Source organism: Buteo buteo, chromosome 11 (assembly GCF_964188355.1).
Source record: "Buteo buteo chromosome 11, bButBut1.hap1.1, whole genome shotgun sequence".
Classification (NCBI taxonomy): domain Eukaryota; kingdom Metazoa; phylum Chordata; class Aves; order Accipitriformes; family Accipitridae; genus Buteo; species Buteo buteo.
The window spans coordinates 15234040-15261614 of NC_134181.1; the positions used below are offsets into that span (position 1 = coordinate 15234040).

Here is a 27575-nt window from a genome sequence, read left to right on the forward strand (position 1 = left end):
AAAACATTGAAAATAGTCCCATTGTACATAAACAAGCTTTAACAAGCTGCAGGAAACTGTCAGACAAGTAAGCTGATCGAGAATTACGGATTGCCCTTGATATATTTCATAATTCACCACCTGAAGTTTGATTGTGGATCAGGTACATAAAGCTCTTGTCTAACTTTGAATTATACAAATTGTCTCAAGCAAGTGATTAATTCTGAATGTCTGGGGGAAGTATAATGAATTAGTTTATCAATCCTGAAGTTCCAGTTGTGGAACAAATCACTGTGCAAGTCTCTCCCTCTGAAATCAGGATCACATGGCTGATGCCATTATCTGTATCAGAAGTCTGTAGGACACAGAAAAAAGTAAAACCAAAAATAGATAACATCGCAACACATTTCAGGCTTTGTAAGTTTGTGAGGATAACTGATGTACCAAAACCTTGCTAGCTTATTCAGAACAATGCTTACCCCAAGTAATGACTCCCACTAACACTCGAGAAGTACTTAAACGGAGAGAAAAGAAATATCCTTGTTTACGTTCAGCCTTGTTCATTTCTCAGCCCATTTTTGCTCACTAGTTTTCTTGATAATATATTTCAAAATGGATTCTCTCTGCTGTATTTGTTCTGAAATTCTGTACCTGAAATTTTGGTTTAACAAATAGATACTCCATAAATTTATTACAGAAGTATATATTGTCTCTCTGTCATCCATCATTTCTTTGGTCTCCCTGACAAAAAGATGAGACCTTCGTTAAGGTTTATTATTATCATTTAAATTCCTAGCTATGACAGCTACTGTGTTAGGAATTATTTTTCAAAAGCTGGTGAGACATGTGGCAATTCTGACATTTTCTTTATACTCATGATGGGTAGGTACATCTGCCTCATCAAAATTTACTTTTAAAAAGAATGTAATGAAAATATTAAATTGCATGATGCAAAACCTCTTCCTAGTGGGCTTGTAGAAAAGGCTATACTATAGGTGTGAAGTCGAATTAATAAAAGTGTTTGGGGATTATGAGAACTGAGGTTTGATCTCTGGGCTTATGCAAAAAAAAACAGTACAAACCAAAAAGAAAACAAACAAACAAAAATACCCTGATAGTATTTGTCATCCTTTGTGGGGAAGGGAAGCTAATGCTGGAACAATTACCTGTATTTTGGGGAAAAGATGGATCTCAGTATTTGCTATTCCGATGCTGTCAATTCTCAGTAGTGTTTAATTTAATTTAATTAGAAACTTTTGAACTGGTCTAGTAGCACATGGTAACAGTTTAAACCTCTAGACTTAAAAATAGGCACATGTCCAAAAAAGTAGTGTAAAACAAAACAAATGATTGAGGGGAAGACGTTGATTCAGGAAAATTAGGGATCATGTAAACAGATCCCCAAAGTGTAGTGGGGGAGTGAAAAGAGAAAGAAGAGGAAAACAAGAAAATGGGACAAGATGCATGCAATATATAGGGAAAAAGTATGTATGTAGTGGAATCATAGTACAGGAGAATAGCAGAATACTCCATAGACATAGACTGATAACAGATAAAAGAACACAGAAACAGATGGTGTGAAAGACCACCGTAGTTAGATTCACTCTCATACATCAACGCAACAGTCCAGTCTGCTTTCACAGCCGTTTTTTGCTATTAGCAGCTTTAATATTCCAGAATTGAAGGGCATTTTAATAATAATAAAAAAAACCTGCTTGAAGCAACTGGACTTGCATGAAACCGTACTTTCGTTCAGATATTGTGGTGCTGAATCTAAACTGACATTTTGATTGTAGCAGATCAAGATGGAAAGCTATTACTAGAAGATGAAACTGCTTTAGTAGACTGTAGAACAACATGAGGCCTCCAGCTAAAGTAAAACTCTTCAACGTAAGAGACAATATTACAGTACTACTGCAGTTCTATTTTTGTTAAGAAAACATTTTATGTTTTACATTCTAGCAAAATGAAGGTCCTTTTAGTGTTAAATTATAATATCTACTGCCGTTCTTCTAGTCTCCATTATTTACTATAAAAAGGGGTTCAACATTCTTTTGGTTTTGTTATGTATAGATGGGTTATTTAAAGCTGTTAATGTTTTGATGTCTCCACTCCTTTCCCACTTGAATAGAGCTACTTAGTCTGGGTGAACAGGTGATGTAGGTAATTTTGTTTATTTTCTTTTTTAAATAGTTCTTGGTATTAATGCAGAAACAGGCAAGCCCCAGGCTGACAGCAGTAAAAAGCTATTGAGTGTAATGTTTGTTCAAATGTTTACTTTCATTTGCCTCTGAATTATCTTCTATAAAATAAAGAAAGACTGAGCTTAGGAAAACGTTCTGAATTCTGAATGTTCTGAATTTTTAGTAATAGCGGGTTCCTTACCTAAAACAGCCCAACTAAGGAATAAATTACAGCGTTCAGTCTGGTTTAACTGATACATTCATACCATCTTGCTCACAGCTTAGTTGGTTTTTTATGGTTTTATTCTCATACACTGTAATAAATGAAGATTATTTCTTTAATATGCAAATCTTGCAAAACTATATCAGTTGAAGTAATACTAGGCATATAAATAAGAATTAAGCAATGAATAATGAGATAATTCGCTCTTGCTTGTGTTGTTGATGCATTAATTTTGCAGGCCTTTACTAAAATTAGAATAAAGATCTTTAAAACAATAATATAGGAACTCTTTACCTTTGTATCCACATCAGAAGAGCATTACAGAGGGTAAAATTGGCCAGACAATAAATGCAAATGATCCTTTAAAAAATGATCCTTTAAAAAAATTATTTCAATTTGAAGATTTAGAAAATATTTTAATTATATAGGCTAGAAAAACAATTGGAGTAAGAAGGTAAAAATAAGACTTAATATAGGAAACAAGTTTTAGCTGAAATTTGAAACTATGCAGATAGGCAGGACTCCGGTGCTTTGCGCAAGCCCGAAGTTGCACCCATATGCCCTGGTCATAGCATCAGGTTCCTACTGAGCACTCCTGCTTACCCTTAATGAAGACATCTCTTTTTTAATGCAAACCAGTATGAACTGTATTTTCACCTTATTGAGTAAGGTGAAAATCCTTCATCGTCTCAAAATTACTATTAGGAGGAGGGAAGAGGAACTGTTACACCACTTCTATAGCAGAGTACTGGTCTGCCAGAAGTGACGTGAGTTACACTGGAAGGAATGACTGACTGTTAGGGAGCAGACTGCTTGCATCTTGTCTTCTTGCATCTCCTGTTGTTTTCTTCAATTACATAGTTGATTTCTCTTTGCTGTAAAGATACCTGTTGTTATCAAAAGAATTAAATTTGGTCTTTGAACTGTAAATTTACCAAATCTAGTGTTCTTTTTATTAATTGTTGTTCTATAGAGGTATGTTTTGTAAAAAAAAAAAAAGGGGGGGGGGGGAGAGAGAGAGAACCTAACAGAGATAATGACCACATTTTATGAATCTTGCTTTCTAACTAAAGCAGAATGCACACAGCTTTCTATGTGAGACCCAGTAGAAGCATAAGAAAGGCTTATATATAGGTTTCCCTCAGTTTTCATGATTCTTCCTCACAGGCTTACTTCCATTTGGGAGTCAATGACAAATTGGGATTATCTGGAAGACCGGACAGGCCTATAGGATGCCTTGGAACATCAAAGGTTGTTGCCAGAAATGTTAATATTGTTGTTATTGATGTATATCTCAGATAAACATTGAATTAGTCTCTGAATGATTTGAAATAGAATTGAAATGTAATTTTATTTTATGCATGTATCTTAAAGTCCTTGTAATGTATTTTGCTATTATGAATGTGCATGCTCTGTCTTACTATTAAGTTGTCATGTTTCCTAGACATACAATTACAGTAATACTTGGCCAAAACAGGCTGAATGGTGATGAAGTAAACTGCTTTAACTGAAATAGAATGTAGAACTGCATACCTAGTAAAAAACAGAGTACCTAAAATTACATATGTAGGTTTTATCTTAATTTTTTTTTTAATTCAACTGTTCTACAGTGATTATTACCTTGATAGTTTCAAAATATCTTTTTTCCTTTTCAGCTACTTCAGTGCTTCAGATATTTTAAAGAAAAGATTAATGGAAGCTTTCTCTCTCAACAGATTTATCGAATACTAGGAAAGACTGTAGTTTGCTACTCGATCATTTTTGATCTAAGCGATTTCTACATGTCTCAGGATGTTATGATGTTGATTGATGACATTAAGGTATTTATCTGTAACTTTTCCTTTGAGAAACTGACAAAAATAGAGTCTGTAGAAGAATAAACTGTGAAGTATGATAAAACAGAAGATTGAAAGGGGAACACTGTGTAGTCTGTATTCTTCTAATACAAAGATAACCTTGCAGTTTATGCTGGAAAGTGAATTAAGATGAATATCTTGTCAGCCCAGTACGAGTTCTAGTATCTGTATCTGTCAAAAAACCTGACCCAACAGTGATTGGGAATGCTGTAGTGCAGCAAGCAAATTATCACTTATTTCTTTGGGAAAGCAAATGTTCTTGGCTGAAAAGAGAAATGAGACTGGTCCCTTTAAGGGAAATACGAAAGCCTCACCTGGAGGAAATATTACTTGCCTTTGCACAAACATTAAAAATTGCATTCCTTCCCTCGCTTTAAGGCAGGCAGTAGTGCAGAGCTTACCTGTCAAGTCCCCTGTGCTTGAGCAGCTACTTCCAGTGCATAGAAGGTGGCACTGGTTATTCCATGCTGGTAGCTATGATTCAAGTCCTGGATTCCCATGCATACTTATTTGGTCATCATATGTAGTTCAGTACACTGCACTCTGTTTAGTGATTTAGTCTGTGATCAAACTCTACCCCAGCCAAAACCAGGACAATACGCTAGGAGTATTTTCAGGAAACTTGTGAAATAGCAGTGCTTGAAAGCAGCTTATATTAGTTGAAAAAATCTTTTAGTGGTTTATTAGCTAAGTTTTTTTTAATCTGTTGGGGCTTTCAGTGCTGTTATTTTAAGATAGCTCTTCTAATATCTTGTACTGTGTATTCTGGTATATTGTGCTTGTGTACTTATTTTTTTTTTGTGACTAACGTATTATTTCTTACCTAGAATGCACTGCAGTTCATTAAGCAGTACTGGAAAATGCATGGTCGTCCACTGTTTGTTGTACTTATCCGTGAAGACAATATAAGGTAGAGAGAGATAAAAGCATCATTTGCAGTGTGCTGTTGTCCTAATTGCAAGATTAATGGAGTTCCGTTTCAAATTTCAGAGGGAGCAGATTCAATCCAATATTAGATATGTTGGCAGCCTTTAGAAAGGGAATTGTTGGAGGAGTGAAAGTTCATGTTGACAGAGTACAGGTATGATGTTTTTTCCTGAATGTTGTGTCCTTACCTCCTAGTATTGCTACATGTATTCTTAGTACTTCTGTTTTTCATGTGACTTCTGAGTATTTTATTTAGTAGCATAAAATTAAGGGGTCAAGCACCAAGACTTTTGGTACAGCTTTTCTTTTATCTCAAAAGAAACATGGGTTTATTTTAATTCCTTTTGATGAGTCTTTTGAAAGTGGTAATCTTCATAAAGGATTTTCAGAAGGGAGAAGGGTTTTTTTATGTTCAGCAATCTTGTGAAATTACCACCAAAGGATAAATCCACAGTGGTCAAACATTGAGGGATTTCTTTTCATGAGGTAATCAACAAGGGAAAAAAAAAAAAGGTGCATCACCAATGTTAACATTCTTACAAGAACTAAGATCTAGTTTTAACATCTTTGCTGTTTGAATTAATCCTAAAGCAGGAACGTTGCTCCATTAAAATGTGAAAATTACAGAATTCAGGTGCTGGTTTTAGGTACTTATATGTGCTAGTTAATCTTAGTTTATGCCTACTGAAGAACCCTTCTTTTTGTAAGAGGGAGGACCAAAGACACAGTTAACATTTCTTGTTCCCTAGAAAATCATTAATTTGTAGAAGAGCTGGGTCATTTGTAAATTAAATACCCATAGCTATAATGGTTTTAAATATCCTTGTAATCTTTCAAATATTTATGTATTTCTACTGGTCACATGTAGGTCATGAAGTCTCTCCTGTTACCATTTACTTTTCCTATAGCAAATGCCATTACCGTCCATGGAAAACCTTTCATTTGTCTACAGTGTTGTTGTGTTGGGTTTTTTGTTGGGTTTTGGATTATTTTTTTTAGTTTAACTGCAATGACTTTCTTGCCTTGCATTTGATTAAACTGATGTATTAGCAGGCAAGAAATTTCTCAGTCTATGTAATGCATCCTTATTTTAAGCACTACACTGTTACAGTTGTCAGGAAGTGAACTTCCCCTTCCATACTCATTGACCTTCTGGAAAGATTCTCTTTTTTTAAAAAAAAAATAGTCATTAATTAGTAGTTTTAAAGTATTTAAGATGTTGACAGTCATCGGTCTTTGCTTTATTTGTTGTCCATTAAAAAGAGTACATGGTAAAACTACAAACAAATGTTTATCTGGCTTTAAGGCACCTTAAAAAATAAATAAATAATAATAAAAAGGCTGTATGAGGTAGGTTGCTTTAAAATTGTACTGTGAGCTCCCTGAGGCTTCATCTGTTACCTACAGTCATGATTTACCATTGAAAATAGTTAAGAGGTGGTTAAGTGATCTGATGGCTGGCCTCTGCTGCTAAGCGGTACATCATATTCCTTGTTCTCTGAGTCGAGGTGTGCACTGGGGCCAGCAGAGGAACCACACAGGCAGGAGTGACAGAGCGAGGATTGCTGTGAGCATGGCTCAGGCTGTCTTCTGGTGCCAGAGTGAGGTTGCTGTTATTTGAGTTATTGATGATGGGTCCAGCACGGGCAATTTCTGCCCTCTCAGGTTTGTTGTTGGTCATTGCCCCTGCTTCAGTTCTGCTGATGAATTTGTGTCTAACTATGCTGTAACCCAAAACTATAGAATGATCAGGTTTGAAAGCAAAGCAAAACCAGATTTGGTAACAGTTAATATTGCAGAAGCAAAGAGCCGGTAACTATTGCACGTTGACAGAGTGGGTTGAATCATGTGCAGAAATCGCTTCCAATGGATCTGCCATTGAGAGAATCATTAGTGTAACAGGGCCCAAATACAACTTCATTAAATAGTTACATACTTGCTCAGTCCCCCTGTAGATTTCTGAGTGAAATCTATTTAAAAAACCTCACAAGAATGCCTTATACTTTTTCCAAAGATAAATTCTTACTGCATCCATAAATACAATGTGCTAACTTCCCTGTATGTCAGTACAACATGTTTAATTATGTTGCAGCATATTAATTGTTAAGATTTAATTCCTGTTACAGTATTAACCTAAGGATATATAAACTGGTTTGGGTTAAGTGGAAATTGTCTTGCATTTCGTATTTTTATTCTTAATGTCCCTTTCTCTTTTGCAGTTTTTCAAAGCCTTTGCATCTTTCTTTTACCCTTTTTATAAATGAATGGTAGATGTCAGTGATCAGTGTTTTTACTGGTGGAATATGGTGTGCTTTGTCCATCAGTTTAACTATAATCTCTCAATCTTAGTGCACAGCTGTCACATTTTGGAAACAGCCTTGTTTCATTATGGGGGAGGATTTGGGACAAGGGACATGCCTAATTCTTGGTGTTTTCTTAAATAATTCATCTATTCCAACACGACATATATTGAATCTTTGTGAATTGTATTCAGCTTCTTCTTTTAAATACATATGTATCTCTCAATGGGTGAATGCTCTTTTTTCTTGTAAAATATACAAAATGTAATTTCATTTAAAAATGTATATGCTTAGAAGACTTTTAGCTCTTTTCTGACTTTGACCTTCATTGTCATGTATTCAAGCAGATATGCAAGTCAGAGAATGAATGACACTAGCAATAAAAGCAAATCAGGTTTTTTTTACATTCAGTCATCTCACCATGTAACAGATCAATATTTTTCTGCAACTTGTGTACAATGAAAATAGAATTTAAAAGTCCACGATACACACTCAGATTTACTTAGCTAATGACAACCATAAAAAAGCAGTCTTAAAAATGCTGTAGTACAATATATTTCTTCTGGAGGTATATAAATAGGAAATCCATGTGAATTTGGAGTGAATGAATTGTAATGACTACATCAGATAAATGCAACTTTGAATTTCAGGTATGTAATATTCTGAGACAGAAGTATTTGTAAGCTGCATTTAATGTGCAAACTTAGGGCAGGCATGCATGGATTAAGGAATGACTACAGAGTAGGAAATGCTATTATGTTGTGTTTTCCTGTAACATCACTGAGACTGACAGGAAAACTACCCACCCTTCAGCAATCCCTGAAACAATGAGTATGATGATCCAGAATATGGGTATCACGCAGGACTCTGAGGAATGCAAATCTTCAATCTCAGGTGTCTTCATCAGACCTGTTTTGGGGGGGGCAGGGGCTGGACATTGCTTGATTAAGCTGGACATTGCAGGCAAAAGAACAGCAGAAAGCCAGCAAAAAAAAAAAAAAAGACAGCAGCCCTGAGAGGTTTCTGCTGTCTTAAGTGAGATCTTAAGAAAAAGGAAAAACACTCTGAAACTGTGAAGATATTTGGAACTGTAGATAAAGAAACTACTTTCTCAATGGAAATCACCAGCAACATATTGAGATCAAAACACAACTATATAGTTATGTATTTTTCTGCCTCTTTTGATTTATTTCAATTTTTCATTTCAGACATTAATATCTGGAGCAGTTGTTGAACAACTTGACTTCCTAAGAATCACTGAAACAGAAGAGTAAGGCTATGTGTAAATAATAATGATGAAGTATTTGATAATTAAAATAATTTCTGAACTATGAAGAAATGATGTAATTATTTTTCAGGGCTCCTGTATTTAAGAGTTTGGAGGAGTTGGATCTTCCAAAACATTCAAAAGTCAAGAGACAGTCTAGTACTCCAAATGCTTCTGAACTTGAGCAGCAACCAGATGTAAATATTAATGACTGGAAAAACAAGTCAACATATGAGATCCTGCAGAAACTTAATGTAAGAAAACTTGATAAAGATACACTGTAACTTCATTCTCATGAAATGAGAAATTATGTGCTGATATTCTTTTTACCAGCAGCCTACTTAGAAGAACATGGTTAGTATCATGGCTTAATGTTAATAATATAGCTAGTAACATAAAATGTCTGATGTTCTTCTTCATACTCAGGGAATCTTCCTCTTAACAGTCCTTTATCTTAACATTACAGAACTTTCTGGTCCTTCATGCTGCAACTGTTGGCTTCCATTTCTCCCAGCTACCCAAATCTTCTTCTGGTAATAAATGACCATCTAGAAGGGGATCCATTTGTCATGTGTTTTATGAATAGATATTTTATTGCTATACTAAAATCCAAAAGACTTCAGCAGATGGTATTCACTCTGATAGACTGGTAATGTCTTAATGATACCAAGGGAATGTTCCAATCTGGCATTTTACCTGTATCTAGAAGAAAACTACCAGTTTCTAGATCCAGGAAGGATAGGAACACACAAAGTATTCTACTTGGTTCCCTATGTCACTACAAGCATTTCTGCTGTAAATGACAGGACCCAAGAACAGAAAATCAGGCAACATTTCTGAGGCCATATTCTTACAGCTTAATTTGAACCATGGGGAAGCCTCTGCAAGCAGCAGTGACAAGGATACAGCATGCATAGGGTACAAAATAGTTGTGAAGTCCCCTTAAAAACAAAATTTGTAAACTTTTTTTTTTTAATTTAAAAAAAAAAAAGGCCCTTTGCTTTCACTTGAAATTTTTAATATCTCTTTTGGTTTTGCTTCACTGAGAATCTGAAGGCTATTTGTGGTTATATTGTTGCTGTTTTTTTTTAAGGACTGCAATTGCCTAGCAAGTCAAGCATTACTCTTGAGTATATTGCTTAAAAGGGAAGGACCGAATTTTATCACCAAGGAAGGTAAGAGCTTCTTTCATTTGACTATTGTATGTTTAGTTGTAATGAACATGAATAATGGCCATGCATGCAAGCAGTTCTGTAGCTATTTTCTTTGCCATTTAAAGCAATTTCTACATTAAATGGGACATGCAAATTCATAGCATGTTGGGGAATGAGCTGCTAAATATATCAACTCTTTTAGGTTGTTTGTAGGCTGGTGCTGTATCTGGTTGTAATTTTGAACACACAGGTATAAAAAATAGGGGTTTGACCTTGTATACAAAACTGAAACTAAAGACAAGTTTGTGTGTCTGTAACAGTCTGAAATGTGTGAAGCTTTATACTCAATTTTTATTTCACTTCTATGTAATCAGACTTTAATTCAATATATCTGTGAAGCTTACTCTAATTTTGTCTTATGGCTTTGTATTAGAGCACAGGATTTAAATTAATGTAAAATAATTCAGAAGAGGCTTGTGGCTTTTGTGCTGCAAGATTTGGTGGGGGTTTTTCCAAAAATTGCTTCTTAGGTGCCTCTGTATATAGGAATACTCCTCAGGAAAAAAGGAGTGTTAAGATCAAATAATATTCTCTTAGTTATTCATCAAGCAGTGTAACTTATCACCTCATGTTATAGAGCCCTGCTTCGTAATTTTGATATGACAGCTGGCTCTTCTGATGAAGACTTGTCATTTTGACACAAATATACACTACATCCATATTGCTATATTAAAAATGTAATGGAAAACAATGTAAAGTGGAATAAAATTCATTGGCTGATACACTGTGCATTGTTGAAACACAATGTGAATCCAAAGTCATGGCTGGAATCGGAGCGTTAGGCACAAGTAGCCTCTGAAGCAGGCTTTGTCACCACTGTTACCTGTACTGTTGTCAGGCTTTGAGAGCCTCAGTAGTTTCCTTTAGTCCTTTTTAAGTTGTGTCCTTCTTTGCTCTGGAAGCAACTTGAGGCAGATTTCCTAACCTCTGTAAGCAATCAGCATAATGACTTTTGACCATTAGATCATGATGATGAACTTAAAAACTCTCTTGAAACCCTTCAGGTTAAAAAAAGTACTGTTGTGCCTCTGACTGTTCAGATCTAACTTGTATAGACCTTTTTGTGCTATCCCATATGAAATAGTAGATGATGATAACCTTTTTAATATGCACCTTGCATTAAACAGTCTGAGTCACTGACTAAAAGTTCCTGTCCTCCTACGACTGGAGATTACTGAGACTGACATTAAATAATCACACAATCAATAAAACATAAATCTAAAAATAAAAGCTGAATAACATTGGATGTTCCAGCTGACAGGCACAGGCTATGATTTTGTGAGTCAACTTCTGCTACTGCTGTTGTTGTAGATGAACTTACTGTTCACCAGTAAGTGCCTGGCATGAAAAACACTGCCATGCCATCTGAGAATTTAAAATCTAGAAGCTGAATGAAGTCTAAATAATGGAATGTTTGTCACCACTTTTACCTTTAACATAATGGTCCCCACTTGACCCCTGCACAGTTGAAGAGATGTCAGTATAGCAAGTTGATGCACTGATTAACTATGGACTGACAAAAGAATGGTATCTATTGTTCTGATTAATGTAATTAATGTACTACATGCCTTCTCTGAATCCTGGACTACCTGCTTTGACTTAGAAGCAGTGCTCTTCCCATCTCCTGACCTCTTTTTTTTAGGTCATGTCTGTACAGCATGATGCTACTTTATTACATAACACTTCATGAAATGTTCTCTTTGGTTTAGCACACAGAAAATCAGCTTGGAGGAGAGTAGTAAATCAATAATATAATGTCTTACATATCTGTCCAATATCCCTTGTTGTACTTGCAACAGTGATAATTAGCTTCACAAGAGTAGTGCTGTAATGCACCTGATTACCAAAGCTAGCTCACAGAGTCACCTGGGTATCTTTGTGGGCACCTTATTGTGGTTATTCAGGGCAGAGGCGCAGAGCAGTGAAAGATCCTCTCTTTCACACTCTCCCAGCCTCCTGTAAAATGAAAGTAAGTCCTATGTCCCACGTGATTAACTAGGTGATCTATTATTCATATACAAAGTTGAAAACAACTCATGTCTTGGATATCAGCTATTACAAACTCTGTCCAAACATAACACCACTTCAGTGAACTACCCTGTCAAGCACAAGACTTCCCTGTTGCTTCCTGTAGGTTTTAGCTCAACAAAGAGGCAAGACAGTGGAGAGAGTATCTGCATCCTGTATCCAAAACATAATCTGCAGTTTGAGGATGTACCTTATGATGGGGATGTACCTTTATAGGCCAAATCTGTACGTAGATTAATTTTCCCCAATATATTGCAAGAATAGGTGATATCATAGGTGTCTTTATAGCATGAGCAGCAAATTTAGCTGAAATCTGGTTTGGTGTCTTGCATAACAATACACAACTGGATGATAGAGGACTTGATTGCATCTACATTTTAGATGTTAAGCACAATAGTTAAGTGCTTTACTAAAGCTGATGCAGAATTAACTTATCTCATCAAAGTTACCTTATTACTATTAAATGAAAACCTGTGCATCTTTTTTGCTTTTGTTTGTGTTGTTTTGTTTGTTTGTTTGTTTTTAAAATGCATTTAGGTACTGTTGCTGAGCATATTGAAAGAATCTATAGACGAGCTGGCAGCAAAAAGCTCTGGTTTGTATACATGTGTCATGTTCCTTTTGTTTTACACCAATTTTTTTTCCCTAAAGTGTTTATACAGAGTAAAGCCAGATCATTATGCACTTAAAGAGGGGGGTAAAAAAGGACAGCTTTACTGACAAAATTGTGTTGGTTCATTGCAGCTGAAGATCTGGTCTATAATGCTTTAAAAAAAAAAATTGAGAAGTATTTTCTTACTGTTATCTTTTAAAATATAAAAGAGTAATGAGCTGGTTTTGCTATGAGTGCTATTGCTGATGTACAGTTCTCATTAAATTTAATGAGACAAGAATACTATTATTCTTATTTCTTACAGGGCATGATAAAATATTATCAGTAGCTTTCTGTAGCAAGGCTAGTGATCAAACATAAATCAGTTAAGTTGATACACTTGCACAGTTTGTTTATTGCCCCAAAATAATTTGCTTTGAGCCTGACTTTATCACAATAACTTTAAAAGGTTTCAGTAAGTAGGTTGGCATTTACATGTTGTTTATTAATTTCTTTGCCCTGAAGCTCAGTAGAAATTTCATTTCTTTTTATTGAAGAAATGAGTTGAGCCTGTCCTGAATTCTGTTCTCTCAGTCTGTAACTATTCCTAACAGATGAGGCTGTAAATATAAAAACCTCGTTTTCATTTTAGTCTGTTCATACAATTAAATGGGCCTTACCAATCATAAGGTAGAACCAAAATACCTTGGTGGTGTTTTTGTAAAGAATAAAAATCAAAAGTATTTTTAGAAACAAAATATGTAAACTGTTTTTCATTTCTCTTCCATGATTGCCATGTGACATACATTTAGGTTGGTGTTGCGCTACAGTGCTGCATTTGCACAGAAATTTTCTTCTTCTATAGCTCCACATATTACTACTTTACTGGTACATGGGAAACAGGTAAAGTGCCCAGAAGTCTGAAATGGAGCTCTCTGAGATTTTGTTTGTTTGTTTGCTTATTTGCATTTTGATAGTATCAGCTAATGCATTTTTGAAATGCTTTGCTTTTGATCTTAAGAAGTGCACAGCAGTTTTCACAGGAATCACCATCAACTGTTTGAATTTTTTACTAATGCTACAACTCGTTCATTATCTCTGTGGATAAATGATTCTTAGTGGCCTCAAAGCCTGTGCTAGAAAAGCTCAAATACAGGTCTATTAGGTTTGTATTTTGTCAGGAAAGTATTATTAAAAGTATTTATATCTTTAACCATCAACTGGACATATGAAAAAAATTTTTTCGTGGAAGTTACAGCTAGTTTTTAACCTAGCAGTTTACACAAGTCTCTTCTTTTCATGCTACACGTGTGCAATATTACCTCAGCATGGAAAACAAAACAAAGCCTCGGTATTACGTGTTGTACTTTTCTCTTGCAAAATCTTTCTAACTCTTCCTTAAATAGACTAAAAAATTACCAAGGTTATCTTGCAAAATGATGAAAATGTCACAAAAGAGAAGCTGGCATCTCTTACTTGGCTGTTTTCAAGATGATGCTGAGAAAGGAATGACACGCTTTTTATGGAGCTGGTAGTTTAATGAGTTCTAACTAAATTTATTTTTGATCCATTAACCTATATCTAGACTAAAAAATGAAAAACCGTAGAAGATTACATAAAATCTGATCCAAATTCTACTTTATAAATAATGTATGTATTTACTGAGTTAGTTTTGATCTCTCTGCTGTGGCAGATTTCAAACTTATATATGAATTCATTAAACTAGCTTTTAATATGTAGTGGGATTGCTCTGTTCTCTGCCCTCAGGTCTGTTGTGCGCTTCGCAGCAAGTCTTTTAGGTAAACTAGTGGACAGCCTTGCACCATCTATTACTAATGTTTTAGTTCAGGGCAAGCAGGTAAGTCTTTACTCCTGAGAAATGTATTAAGGAATGATAACAGAGAAACTAAATAAATGGGCTTTTTAATTTTGAAGGCCTCTGATGCTTCTTTTAAAGGTACCCCAATGGCTTAAAAAATCCTTACTGAAGGAGAAAAATCCAGAGAAAATAAAGATACATTTAATACTTGAATATACTATGGGCTAATAAATTTGCTTTTATTTAATGACAGAACAATACTGAAAAGACAGTTCAGCATCTAAATAAGAAGGGAAGAGGCATGATTTACATAACTTCTTAGATTTTATATATATGGCTTCGTATTTCACAAAAGTAGATGGAGTCAAGTAATAAAGCTTCTTTTTAAAACTTACTTAATGAAGGTGTAGCCACTCTCTCTGTAATTGAGCGTAAGACAACAGATAGGTGGCAGCTTTGCAAAAAGTCTTCCAGGATTTTAGTTTTCTGTTCCAAACAAAGTTTAATCATTAGTGTTTCTTCCTTTCCTAAGGAGGTCGTCTTTTTTTCTTCCAGCACAATAATTTTAATTAAGTTCATGAAGAGCTGTTTCCAAATAATAGTAATTGAATATTATGTATTTTTATATAAAAATATGTATATGTGTATACTTATCTATATGCAATGCTATTATGACAGATTTGTCTTTGTCTTACTCCAGACTGAGGTCTGGGTATGTGCTTCTGGCGCTACACAGCTATAGAGCAAGCTGCACCTGCATGCAGCATGATTTGTAGCTGTTTATTTTCAACTTTTTAACCTAACTTGCCTTCATTGATCCCTTTATAATAATGATCTTTATTATAGGAGAAAAAAATTAGTGTTGCTGTGTTTCACTGACAGTAGATTAAAAGCAAATCAGAATTTTAACAAAATTCCTTTTTTGTGGTTAAACTATCCAGTACCAGCAATCTATTTTCTTAAAATGAAGGTTATAATTTTTAGGATGCTGTTAGAAATAAGAAAGCAAAACTATGAATTTAATTCTGAATTTAAGTGAGCTCCAGAGCTGAAATGTCAGAAATGAAAGACTGTCTAAACCTAGTGTAGAGCTGTCATTATACAGCCAGTTTTGAAACCAAAGCAGTGGTCTTGTATTTTTATTTTCATTTGGAAAAATACATTCCATATGTACTGTGGCCTTTACTGAATTTTGTTATTTTAATAGTATCCAACTGACAGTATTAACAAGTGTCAGTCACTGATGTAATATTATTTTTGTGTTGTGAAATTTTAACAAGAAAAGCAGAGTTCATGAAGTTTCATTTCTGAATTGCTTCTATGGTGCTTTTATTCCTGTCCATATCTTCTGAATTGTTTTCAATATACCGTAGGTGACACTTGGACCTTTTGGCCAAGAGGAAGAAGTTATTTCTAATCCCTTATCCCCAGCAGTGATTAAGAACATCATCTACGAAAAATGTCATTTACAAGATGAAAGAGAAGCTGTAGTTCAGCAGGAACTTGTCATACATGTTGGCTGGATCATCTCAAATTCACCTGAACTTTTCAGTGGCATGCTGAAGATAAGGATTGGGTCAGTGAAGTATCTGTTGTTGTTTTTACTACTAGTATTGCAGGGGAACGTACATACTTCAACAGAGATTGTTGCTACATTGCAAAAATGGTGTATGTAGGATGATGCAGCAAAACTTGTGTACTTCAATTTTACCTTTCTAGGAAGCCTGCTTTAAATCAGTGTGCCAAAAACCGGTACACAACTAATCTCAAATTTGCCAGTCAACAGTGTAAAGTGGCAGAGGGACAGTCCTTGTAATAGCCCAGCTGAAGCTTTCCTACAGCTAATACAGTGAACCACAGGATTTTTCAAAGTTTGATCTCCACCACATTAGGGCTTTAAAACCAAAAACAGTGTAGTGGGGTTAGATGTGTTCTGTGCAGCAAATGAGCAGTGGCAAGTATGCTGCCTCCAGGTCACCCTCTCCTGGCAACCAAGAGAATGTTCTGCCCGGCTCACCTAGTGGCCAAGGAGGCAGTGACCAGCTGGCTAACCAGACTGGGTGTAGCTCTGGCATAGACACAGTGAGTCTCCACTAACAATACTGTGAGTCTCCACTAACAATGCAGCGAGTTAGAGGGGTTCTGTTTTAGATTGCAGCTGGCCTCATATCCATACTTGAAATAATAAAGTATGCACTTGAGCGTGTTAGTGGTGCTCCTGAGACAGTTTCCTACACGGCAGCAGACATATGGCACACTGGGTGCCATCCAGTTTCCCAATTGCGGAGTGGATACAAAGTCTGCTCACAGTTTGCTCTCCATGCATGGGCAGCAAGGCAATCTCTAAAGAAATCTTCTATCGTGTACTAGGTACAGGTGTGCTGCACCTGCTTAAGGCTGGTAACTAGCTCAAATTTTATTGCTGGTAAACATGTGATGTGGACATAGAGTCCTAGAAGCATAATGGATCACACCAAACCAAATGCTGGTTCTTCCTTTACAGCGCCCCACAGGTAATGTAGATGCACACAGGGTGTGCTGCTGCCTGCTTACCTGCTGGGTGGGTTAGAGTGACATGGCTGGAGGCTAGGGATGTATTGTGCTGGCAGGGAGGGAAGAATCAAGAGGTAGAGAGGGCAGTAAGAGCTTTTACTGTCAGAGACTTTCAGGACTTGAGGAAGGAGGAGGGAAAAGTGCAGGCTAGGATTAAGGCTCCTGGATGAGGCCTTCATAAGCTCTTTGCTCACTTGAGCAGTCACCTATGTCACGTAGGTTTGGGTCAAATAGGTAGAGACTGAATAAATGCAATAATCTAGGAAGGATGCAGCGTGAATTTGATTCCCTTCTGAAACGACACAATTCTCCTCTGGGTCAACATAAGCTTCTAGTTGCATTCTCTGGTTTCTAGTAAATGCTCAGCTCATAATATAGCCTTGTCTAAATCAGTCTTAAAAGTCTGGCAACCATGAGCAACAAATCCCTTGGAAACAGTGTTTCAAAGTACTTAATCTACTTCTTTTCAGAGTTTCAGCACAATAATCGGCCTAAAAAGATAGCTTGTTCTTTCAGAGTGTTGTCTGTAATGGGGACTTCAGGTAATAAAAGCCTTCTGCAGTTCAAATGTATTTACCATTACAGTTTTTCCTAAAATATTTTGAGGCACCAAGGTATACTTCTGATACTCAGTGACTCTGAATATCTGATATCCAGCATAACAAAGACATTGTTCAAGAGTAGTTCTCTACACAAAAATACTTAGCTGCCATGGTAAAGAAAAACCTGATTTGTCCTATAAGGTTGTTAAAAATGTCTTTTTGTTCTTCAAAAAACCCCCAAACACCCCACCCTCCCCACCCCACCCCCCCCGCAACTGAACTGTATCCTTATTACAGACACACACAACACTTCTTGAGTGTTGCTGAGCTACACAGTTGTCCAATTCTATACTAAATAGGTTAGGCTAAGCTATAGATAGCTTAGGAACCACAAACCTGAATCAAGTTTAAAACATCATTTACCTACTGGATTGTTCTATTTAGTTCTTTGATAAGGTGACGTACAAATTCTCTGTGCTAGAGTGTTACTGTATTCTATGGTATCTGCATTTACTTTGCTATTTACAGAAATTAATTATTTTTTCATGTTTAGGAAGAGACAGATGCATTTGAATAAGCACTTCTTTGAAGAGGCCAGGTGCTACTGACTGAGATTTACAGAATTAGTGAGCATGCTTTAAAATTAGAACTTAAGTGTTCCATCTTCCGTGTTTTTTTCATAGAGAGCATTTCAGCACTTGAGGTAGATACCAGCAATCTTTTTTCTAACATACAAGATTCATGCTTCCACTTTAGGAGTACATTCCAGTCATCGTAACACCCAAAACTTTTCAAATCACGTGTATTACATTTAACTGCAATTACATCTATACTTTTGCACTTTAATACCATTTCTGTACCCTCTACAGATCCATGTTACTCCTCATTCCTCCCCTTCCTCATTCTCTGTAGCTAATCCTTTTTGCAATTTTTTTAATTTCTTCCAAGGTTAATGCTAGAGATTCAATTTCCTTTATTTCGGTGTTATCACCTACTCCAGTGAGCAAAATTAACCTTCTCACAGAAACACCATTCCAGTTGGATAATGACTTGATTTAGTGTCTTGTTATTGATTTGTTTTCAGGGTTTCATGTTGAAGTAGGTCAAGTTCGTGACAGCCCTGTTACTGTAAAAACCTCCAACCAACTGACTTCTACCCACCTCTTATCAGTGAAGTTTGGTAGGAGGTCCACTCTTGACTTTGCTGTTTTGTAGGCCACTGCAAAGAGAAAATAACAGTGAATGACTCTACAGAGATACATTTCAGTCATTGCTGAAAAAAGAACCAATTCCTAAGCCAGTAGGGTTTGTTTATCTTAGTAACAAGAGAAGGACACTATTCACCCACTAAAACAAATAAAAGTAGTGTATGTAGTCTGTAGTATGTCCACGTTGCCTAATAGTCTCTTGTATCCTGCACCTTCAATGAATGGTCCTAGAAACCTGAAATTTAAAGCAACATTGAATCAGTTGGTCTGACATCTCAGAATTCTGTGTAGTTACCAAGAATCCTTCAGAAAAGATTGTGACTTAACTTACATAAACAAAAACATTCTGTACCTTGTAGGCTAAAGAATTAAATGCCTGTGGAATGTGGCTATCCTGATGACAAGGTAACTCTCTTAGGAATACTTTGCATTTTCTGATAAATAGAGTAAGACTCTCTGATGTAACCCAGACTTGATCAGGTGTTGTATGATGGACTGTTTGAAGAAAAACCAGTTAAGTTTCTTCTCCCTTTTGATAGTAATATCTACTTGAACTGAAGCAACGTTGATGGTAAGAGACTGAGCTCTATGCTCAGTTATCTTGCTTCAGATGTATCTGTACATTATTTCAACTTTGATACTATATTAGAGGGTGAAGCACTGTTTTTATATAATATGCAGAATAAAATTCAGCATTTTCCTTCAATAATTTGCAAAGTTCTGCCTCTCTGATACCTAAGGCTGAAAAATCTTCACCGTTGCCAAATTTTTATTTAATCAAATCTTTTCAAAAGGGAGTAGCAAAGAAAGAAAAGTGATAGACTGCAGAAAGGAATTTCAAAGGCTAAAACTATAAAAAAGGCCTGAAGTCTTTTTAAAAGTAGAATAATTTAATTTTTATGTTGTTTTTTTTTAAACTCATCAGCAAAATGCATACACTGTCAGAGCATAATTTGGAGTAGGAATTTTGACATCAAAAAGCAGGTAAATGTTTGTTTTAATGAACATGGGATGTAGGGGAGTATGTGGTCAAATATATCTTCCCTATGACAAGCATGCTTAACAAGCCATTTCTTAAAATCTATGCATTATCCCTTTCGGTTTGTATCATATTGCAAACAAACACAGAATCTGAGTAAATTCCACCATACGGTTAAGAGTAGTAGAGCATTCATTTGATATTTTATGCATGTCCTGACAGCCAAATAGCAGGATCATGTGGAATTCTTATGAGCTATTTTATTAGACTAATTTTTCATCTTTGGAAACTTTGTTTTTAATTAATAAGTGTATTCCTCCCTTTACTTCAGATGGATTATCCATGCTATGAAGTATGAATTGAAAATCCGTGCTGGGGATATGCCAGCCAAGGACTTATACCAGATGTCCCCTAGTGAAGTGAAACAGCTTCTGCTGGATATTCTTCAACCACAGCAGCAGGGGAGGTAATGAGATGTGTGGGTTTGTGGCACCTGTTTTCATTCATAATAGGCTGTCGAAGTAATTTTCATGTCTTAACTACTTTGTATATACCTGCAATCGCCAGGCACCTGCAATCAGTAATATACTTACTTAAGGAAAGGTAGCAAAAATGCACTTTTTCATTCTTTCACCTGTGTGTAGGTTCTACAATTGTTTCTTTTATATTGCATCTTCTATCTTTGTGGAAGTCTTACTTTATACTAGTAATCTCTATACTTTGGCAGTAATGTGAAGCACTGAATTCTTTGATGTGAGGAAAGGAGCCAAAAATTATTCAATACTGTCTACTTAACCTGTAAGAACAGTCTGTCTGCTGTTCAGTGCCCTCTTTCTTCTAGCTTATTAAATGAATTAAGAACAGGTGTTCTCTAGAATTCTCAAGAGATAGCAGTGCTGCCTGAAACTTGTAATCTTTTCTCCAAGCTGTAACTAGCTACCAAAAAGAGCGTTCATTATGATACAAAGTGTGCAAGACAAAAGTTAGAATTACAATATTTCCACTTAACTACATTGATAAGAGTAAAGTCAAAAAGTCCTCCTGTAGGTTTTACTTCTAGTTAAGTTAAACTTCAGCACATAATACTGCTGATAATTTCCATAGTCCTTGACTGAATGGCTAATGGCCTTTTCTCTCAACAAAAAGGAAATATGCTACACGTCATACTACTTATGTTCCTGCTTAATTCAAAACACATTCTGTTTTTTTCCTCAATCTGTAATGTCTGAGAAACAGGCTCCTTAAATTGGTGTCTGCTCTTGCTTATCTAATTTGGGTGATGTAGAATCTCTCAGTCCAACTGACTTATATGTACTCTGTATCTCCCACATGCTTTTCAGTGTCTTGGTTGTCATTATTAATGCTTGCTGTTTAGTTGCTGTCTTGACTCATGTTGACATTGACGTTATTCCTGTAAAACCTTAGCAGAACAACCCTAGGTTTCTCTTTGCAGCATTTTCCATTAAATATTATGCTATTGAGGAAACCATTTGGACAGTCACAGTAAGCAATTCAAGCACTATCCTTCATTAGAGATCTTATCCAAGTTGTTACAGTGCCTCCTGCTTTTGATTCCTTTAACACACAATAGCTGCCTCAGCAAAGAGCACTGTGGTTGTTTTTCTGAAGATGAAGATTCTTTTTTTGTAGGTTATCCAAGTACAAAATCTAGCCAGCATATTCCTCAAAACTTCATATCTTTAACTTCTTCCTGTACAGTATTAGTAGCTCGTTTTTCCATACCCATTGGTGACTTGTTTTTAAAAGTTCTCTTCCGGCCAGGAAATATGGAACACAGCCTCCTTCCATTTTCTTTCTGTGACAGTTTTTCCTACTGTTGTGATTTTTTGAAAAAATCTCTGCTACTGTGATATCATATATCACTGCCAATTAATTTGTCATACATGAAGGGCTACTGGTATATTTACCTCCCTAGCAAGGCTCTCAACAACTAACCTCTCCAGGTTTTCATGGAGGGTAAAATTTTTGCTATTATCCTACCTCTTACACAGGGCTCCAGGATATGATTATATATATATATATCCGTCACCAACAGAGTGGAGACTTCCACAGATAACTTTTTGACCTATTTATGTAGGTCACAAGATTGTAAGTAGCCTTTTTAAAATGGAGCATTGTTCTTTAAATGGTCCAAACAGTTATAAAACTCATCTTGCTCATACAGTTTACAGGACTCTCTTCCTTACCATAGTAATTTAGATAGATCGGAGTATTTTTGACATCTTGAAGTGCTTCTTCCTTTGTATTAAGAAAACAATTTTTTATTTCTGTCACAACTTGTCTTTTTGTTTTTATTAATGTTTTCTTGTCCTAGTCCAAGGACGGAGCTGTACAGAGAATGAGATGGAAGTGTCATAGCAGGCACAAATTTTTGGCAGTTAAAGTGTTGCATTGAGAAGTGATGTATGAGACAATTTTTCTTAATTTGTCATGTTAAACCAATACAGTTAGACAGGAAAAAAAGCCACTGCACATTGGCTTGATCCTGGCAGTGGTCAAGTAATTAGAAGTCAGTACTAAGTCAGTGACAGCTATTGTATCACAAGTACTTTAAAGTATTAATTTTAAATATCTCCTTTGTTCTCATAAAGCATATCTCAATTACCTAAAGCTCAAATGTGTTCAGAAGGTCCACCACTTAGTGATACTTTTTTTTCCCTCTTTCTTTTAAAAATAAAACAACAACAACAGGAAACACACTGTTTGCTTGGTCTTCTAGTTTAGCTGGAAGCTACACTAAGAAACTTAATGTCGTGGTTTAACCCCAGCCAGCAACTAAGCACCACGCAGCCACTCACTCGCTCCCCCCCGCTCTCCCCCCAGTGGGATAGGGGAGAAAAATCGGGAAAAGTAAAACTCGTGGGTTGAGATAAGAACGATTTAATAGAACAGAAAAGAAGAAACTAATAATGATAACTAATAAAATGACAACAGTAATAATAAAACGATTGGAATATAAAAGTGATGCTCAGTGCAATTGCTCACCACCTGCTGATCGACACCCAGCTAGTCCCTGAGCAGCGATTCCCCCGCCCCCACTCCCCCCAGTTTATATACTACATGTGACGTCGCATGGTATGGAATACCCTGTTGGAGAGTTTGGGTCAGCTGCCCTGGCTGTGTCCTGTGCCAACTTCTTGTGCCCCTCCAGCTTTTTCACTGGCTGGGCTTGAAAAGCTGAAAAATCCTTGACTTGAGACTAAACACTACTTAGCAACAACTGAAAACATCAGTGTTATCAACATTCTTCACATACCTAACTCAAAACATAGCACTGTACCAGCTACTAGGAAGACAATTAACTCTATCCCAGCTGAAACCAGGACACTTAAGAGAAATGTAAGAACACACATGGAAGTAGTCTGAATTGGAGTTCTCTTTTTCTCGTCAGATCTCGGAAGGAATTCTCATAATTTCTCCAGTATTTAAGATTAAGGTTTTTCAATGTAAGATCTTTTTATTATTTTATCAGGCACAGTGGTGTCTGCATAAACAAGTAATTTTAATGACAAGTAATTTTATTCTTATCATATCAATTTAATCTACAATACAAACAGAAGAAAAACCAAAAAACCAAAAATTTTAGTGCTGAATTTCATTTGAGCTAGGCTACAAGAGTTTCGCAGAATGAAAAAGTTAACAAAGTTGACCAGGGCATTTCTGTCCTTCACCCCTCCTTTTTTTTTTTTTTTTTTTTTTTTTAAGCTTTTCAAACAGCCTACCAGAACCAGGTCTTTGAAATATAGAAAACCATGTTGCCAAGCAGTAATGTAAATAGTTTTCCTGGAAAAAAAAAACCAACAAACAAATCCACAATGGTAAATGATGTGTAATAATAATCTGTTGATTCCTGTGTTACAAATATCCAAAGATTTAGATGTAGAAACTTTCCACCTTTCCTAAATGAGGTGCTTCCTGAAGTACTTGTTCCCTCTTATTAAGGTTATAAAAGAGCTGTTTGTGACCTGAGAAGACATGGAACTTTTTTTTAAAAAACATTTCACAGGAATATTAAACTAAGATACAAAAGTATTAGTTGTTTTTCATCAGAGATTTGCTTCCTAGGGGAGCTTTCTTCACTACTGTCTTGCCATATAAAAACAGATTTTCTACTTAAAATTTAAAAAACAACTAAGGACAGTAACTTTTAGGAAAACTTTTCTGTCAAATATGTGCAGTACTGCTACACAAGACTTTATTCGGTATTGTGAATCCACCAATTAAAATCATACTCATGGCTGCCACTTCTTAAAGTTCCATTGCTAGTGTCTCAAACATTTTGGCTAAAGCCCCATTGCTGTAGTAATACTGAGAAGGAAAAATACAAAAATTAAATTCTAGACTTCGTGGTTGCAAGTAAAAAACAAAAAGGGGGGGGACACACACACAGGACAGACAGTATGCTCCTGAAGGCAAACAAAATTTGTAATTTATGGAGAATGTAACTCAAGTTTGTGCAAAACTTTCATTTAACAAAAACCATTTTGTCGAATTTTTTCTAAATTTACAGGCCACTTGTTTTTTTACACACCATCAAAAAAACCTACCTTCAGCAATCCTGTTGAAAGGCATTTTTCTAACCTGGTATTTAAATTGGGATGATAGGTGCTTCTAATCCATTATCTACTACATTTTGTATTTTATAGATGGAGAATTTCATTGAGCAGTATTTATATAATGAATTGTTTTTCCTATTGTAGTATGATAAAACGAATTTTAATATTACAGTTAAGTACTGGGTTTTTTCAGTGTGTATAAATTTGGCTGTGATAAGTCACTGTGTGGTACCTCTGTCTTGTGTATGTTTTAGTTTATGGTGACTTAAATTTATAAGACATGATGAATTCAGCCTACTACTGTTACTGTACTGCACTGGATAGATTTCACAGTTAATTCTTTTACTCCAGTTACATAAAGCACAAACACACACATAAGAGTAACAGTCTAACCTCTATATGTAAGCATCTTGATTTTGTTTGCTTTAGAGCATAAATTACCAGAAAGCACAACATATACTGCATATGTATCATTAATATGTAGTTGATGTCACCACTTAGTTTACTGGCTTACACCACAGAACATGGCTTGGTTCTGCATCTGTAACAGTTGGTTTTTTTACTTCAAGTTCTCAATTTTCTTTGTCCACAGAAGCTGGCTAAACAGAAGACAGATAGATGGTTCTCTCAACCGAACTCCTGCTGGATTCTATGATCGGGTGTGGCAGATCTTAGAGAGAACCCCTAATGGTTTAATAGTTGCAGGGAAATTTTTACCACAGGTAAAACTGGCAGAGATGCTCAGTTATTTCTGCACTACCTGCCTATAATGGTGAATTATTTTATTGTTAATGTCTATTTTATGCCATAATGTATTACTTAGGGTAATTTGTTCCTGTAATGATTTAAAAAAAAAAGGCATTTTCAAGGTTTCTTTTTGGTTCTGAGTAAAATATAATTAGAATAGAATGGAAGTCAGTTATTTCTATTAAAACACATTTATAAAAGCATAAGTCTAGAAGACCCTTTCCAGGTCATGGACTCTGAAATCTGCTCCCTTTTGATCCTACGGTGGTCATATTTCTTAGTTGAGTATTATTTATTCAACAAGCAAACAGGCTCTAGATGAGGGTGGTTTTGATTTAATGCAAATGGTCTTTGAATAAAAGTATTATTTGTTTTTCAGCAACCAACCTTATCGGATATGACCATGTATGAAATGAATTTTTCCCTTCTAGTTGAAGATATGCTGCAAAATATCGACCAGCCGGAATATAGACAAATTATTGTAGAGGTCTGTGGCCTACAATGAATTACATTTTATAATGTACATGAGTATGTTACAGCTTAAAAGAAAAAAAAGTAACCGAGGCTCAAATATTTGAAGAAATAGCATTGTAAATGCAAACACTTTCTTCAGGGGTTTCTCCATAGTTTTTGTATGATTAAACAGGTTCCTGTTAACGTGTTCAGAATATACAAAGAAGTTCTTGAAATTCTTCCCCTTTAGCAAATAGATAAATATTAATGACAGTGCCAATACAATTATGTCACAGCAGGTGAAAACTATTAAGAATAATTCCAAAGTAGCTTTCCTTCAAGTCCCTAGCCCATGCTTTTTCCTAACAATTTTCTAGGTCTAGGGAAAAACTGTTCTAAAATATCAGTTTGCCCTGCAATAGAGTCTTCTTTCCCATTTTGCTGAGGCTGTCTATTAAGTTGCTTTATGCTACTGAATCAACTACCTTCGAGTTCCCTTCTGTTCCCATATCTAACAGTAAAGCAAGAGGCTGTTTAAACTCCTTCCCCACCACTGCACATAATGTATACTTTTTTAACAGATCAAGAGCATTTGTACCTTTGGTAACTGACATCTGTGCTGTCAGCAGTGTTCATTGTTAGTTCCCAAGTAGATGCCTCTGGTGCTTGTGAGTATTCCTCCACAGTAAAATCAAATCTATCTCAATTCTGGCTAACAGCTAATGGTTATGCTGCTTGCTGGAACATCCCCAATTTTTGATAACCGTCCTCCTCAGCGGCAGGATTCCTCACCCTTCCCCTGCTCCAGTGTGGGGTCACTCCCACAGGAGGCAGTTATCCACAAACTTCTCCAATGCAGGTCCTTCCCACGGGCTGCAGTTCTTGATGAACTGCTCCAGTGTGGGTCCCCTGTGGGGTCAGGGCCATCTTTGGGGGCAACCACCTGCTCTGGCATGGGGTCCTCCATGGGCTGCAGGTGGATATCTGCTCCACTGTTCACCTCCATGGGCTGCAGGGGAATTGCCTCCCCCGGCGCAACTCCTCCCCCTCCTTCTTCACTAACCTTGGTATCTGCATAGGTGTTCCTCTCATGTTCCACTCTCCTCCCCCTCTGCAGGTTTCCCCTTCTTAAATCTGTTCTCCCAGAGTTGCTACCACCATCACTGATTGGGTTGGCCTTGGCCAGCAGCAGGGCCAACTTGGAGCCGGGGAAGCTTCTAGTAGCTTCTCACAGGAGTCACCCCTGCAGTCCCCTTCCCTGCTACCAAAACCCTGCCATACAAACCCAAAACAATAACAGATTGAATTTTCTTATTTGCTCTCTTTTAAAATATATACAAAGGTAAAGTGAATTAAAAAGTAGAGGCATAAATATAAAACCAATAAAAGGAAACATTCAACAAAACAGTTATTAAACCTCTGGAACTCACTGCAAAATGACAAATTTGAGTCTGAGACATGAATGAGATTGAAAAAGGAATTAGATATTTACAAGAACATCATTATAAAATAAGTAGGTTAAGTTGTTATTAGAAGGGATCCAAGTCCTCATCAGTCTGTTTATAAGCCAACCACTGTTAAAGGGTTAGAGAGGCACTTTTCTCTGTAGGAACAGGTTATCCTGCAAGGACTCAGCCCCGCTCCATTAACATCAATGAGCTTTCTTATTGATTTCAAAGAGTAGGATCATGTCATGAGATTATTTCTTGCAAAATCCTGTGCTGTCTCTGACACTAAATTTGACTGATGGTTATGTTTGATTTTGTACACCTTCATGTCTGCATAGGTGTTTCTCTCACATTCCACTCCCCTCTCCGCAGCAGGTTTCCCTTCTTAAATATGTTACCACAGAGGTGCTACCACTGTTGCTGATTGGGTCAGCCTTGGCCAGAGGCAGGTCCAACTTGGAGCCAGGGAAGCTTCTAGGAGCTTCTCACAGGAGCTACCCCTGTAGCCCTTCACCTGCTACCAAAACCCTGCCACACAAAGCCAATACACACCCTCTCCATTGGCTGAGCACCAGCATTTTTGCAGCCACACAGTGAACTGAATGAACTGGAAAATAGCTTCCATGGCTCCCAGCAAAGTTAGATGTTAATGTCAATCATCTATGCAGTGCCCTTAACTA

The 27575-nt window shown here is 36.3% G+C and overlaps 1 protein-coding gene across 6 annotated transcripts in view; it reads left to right on the plus strand.

Moving 5' to 3' along the window:
* The window catches only part of PHKB (phosphorylase kinase regulatory subunit beta), a 90478-nt gene that overhangs the window by 57868 nt on the left and 5035 nt on the right, over positions 1-27575 (plus strand). For 3 of the 6 annotated variants that reach the window (XM_075040173.1, XM_075040175.1, XM_075040178.1), the window contains 13 exons: positions 3553-3636; positions 4101-4205; positions 5069-5151; positions 5232-5322; positions 8677-8738; positions 8827-8989; positions 9829-9910; positions 12515-12572; positions 13382-13472; positions 15762-15964; positions 20002-20136; positions 24840-24969; positions 25374-25481. In XM_075040173.1, the coding sequence (XP_074896274.1) occupies positions 3553-3636; positions 4101-4205; positions 5069-5151; positions 5232-5322; positions 8677-8738; positions 8827-8989; positions 9829-9910; positions 12515-12572; positions 13382-13472; positions 15762-15964; positions 20002-20136; positions 24840-24969; positions 25374-25481 (1395 nt within the window). Of the gene's footprint in view, positions 1-3552; positions 3637-4100; positions 4206-5068; positions 5152-5231; positions 5323-8676; positions 8739-8826; positions 8990-9828; positions 9911-12514; positions 12573-13381; positions 13473-14336; positions 14428-15761; positions 15965-19050; positions 19097-20001; positions 20137-24839; positions 24970-25373; positions 25482-27575 lie in introns of those variants that run through there. The other 3 variants (XM_075040174.1, XM_075040176.1, XM_075040177.1) reach the window with 2 other exon arrangements.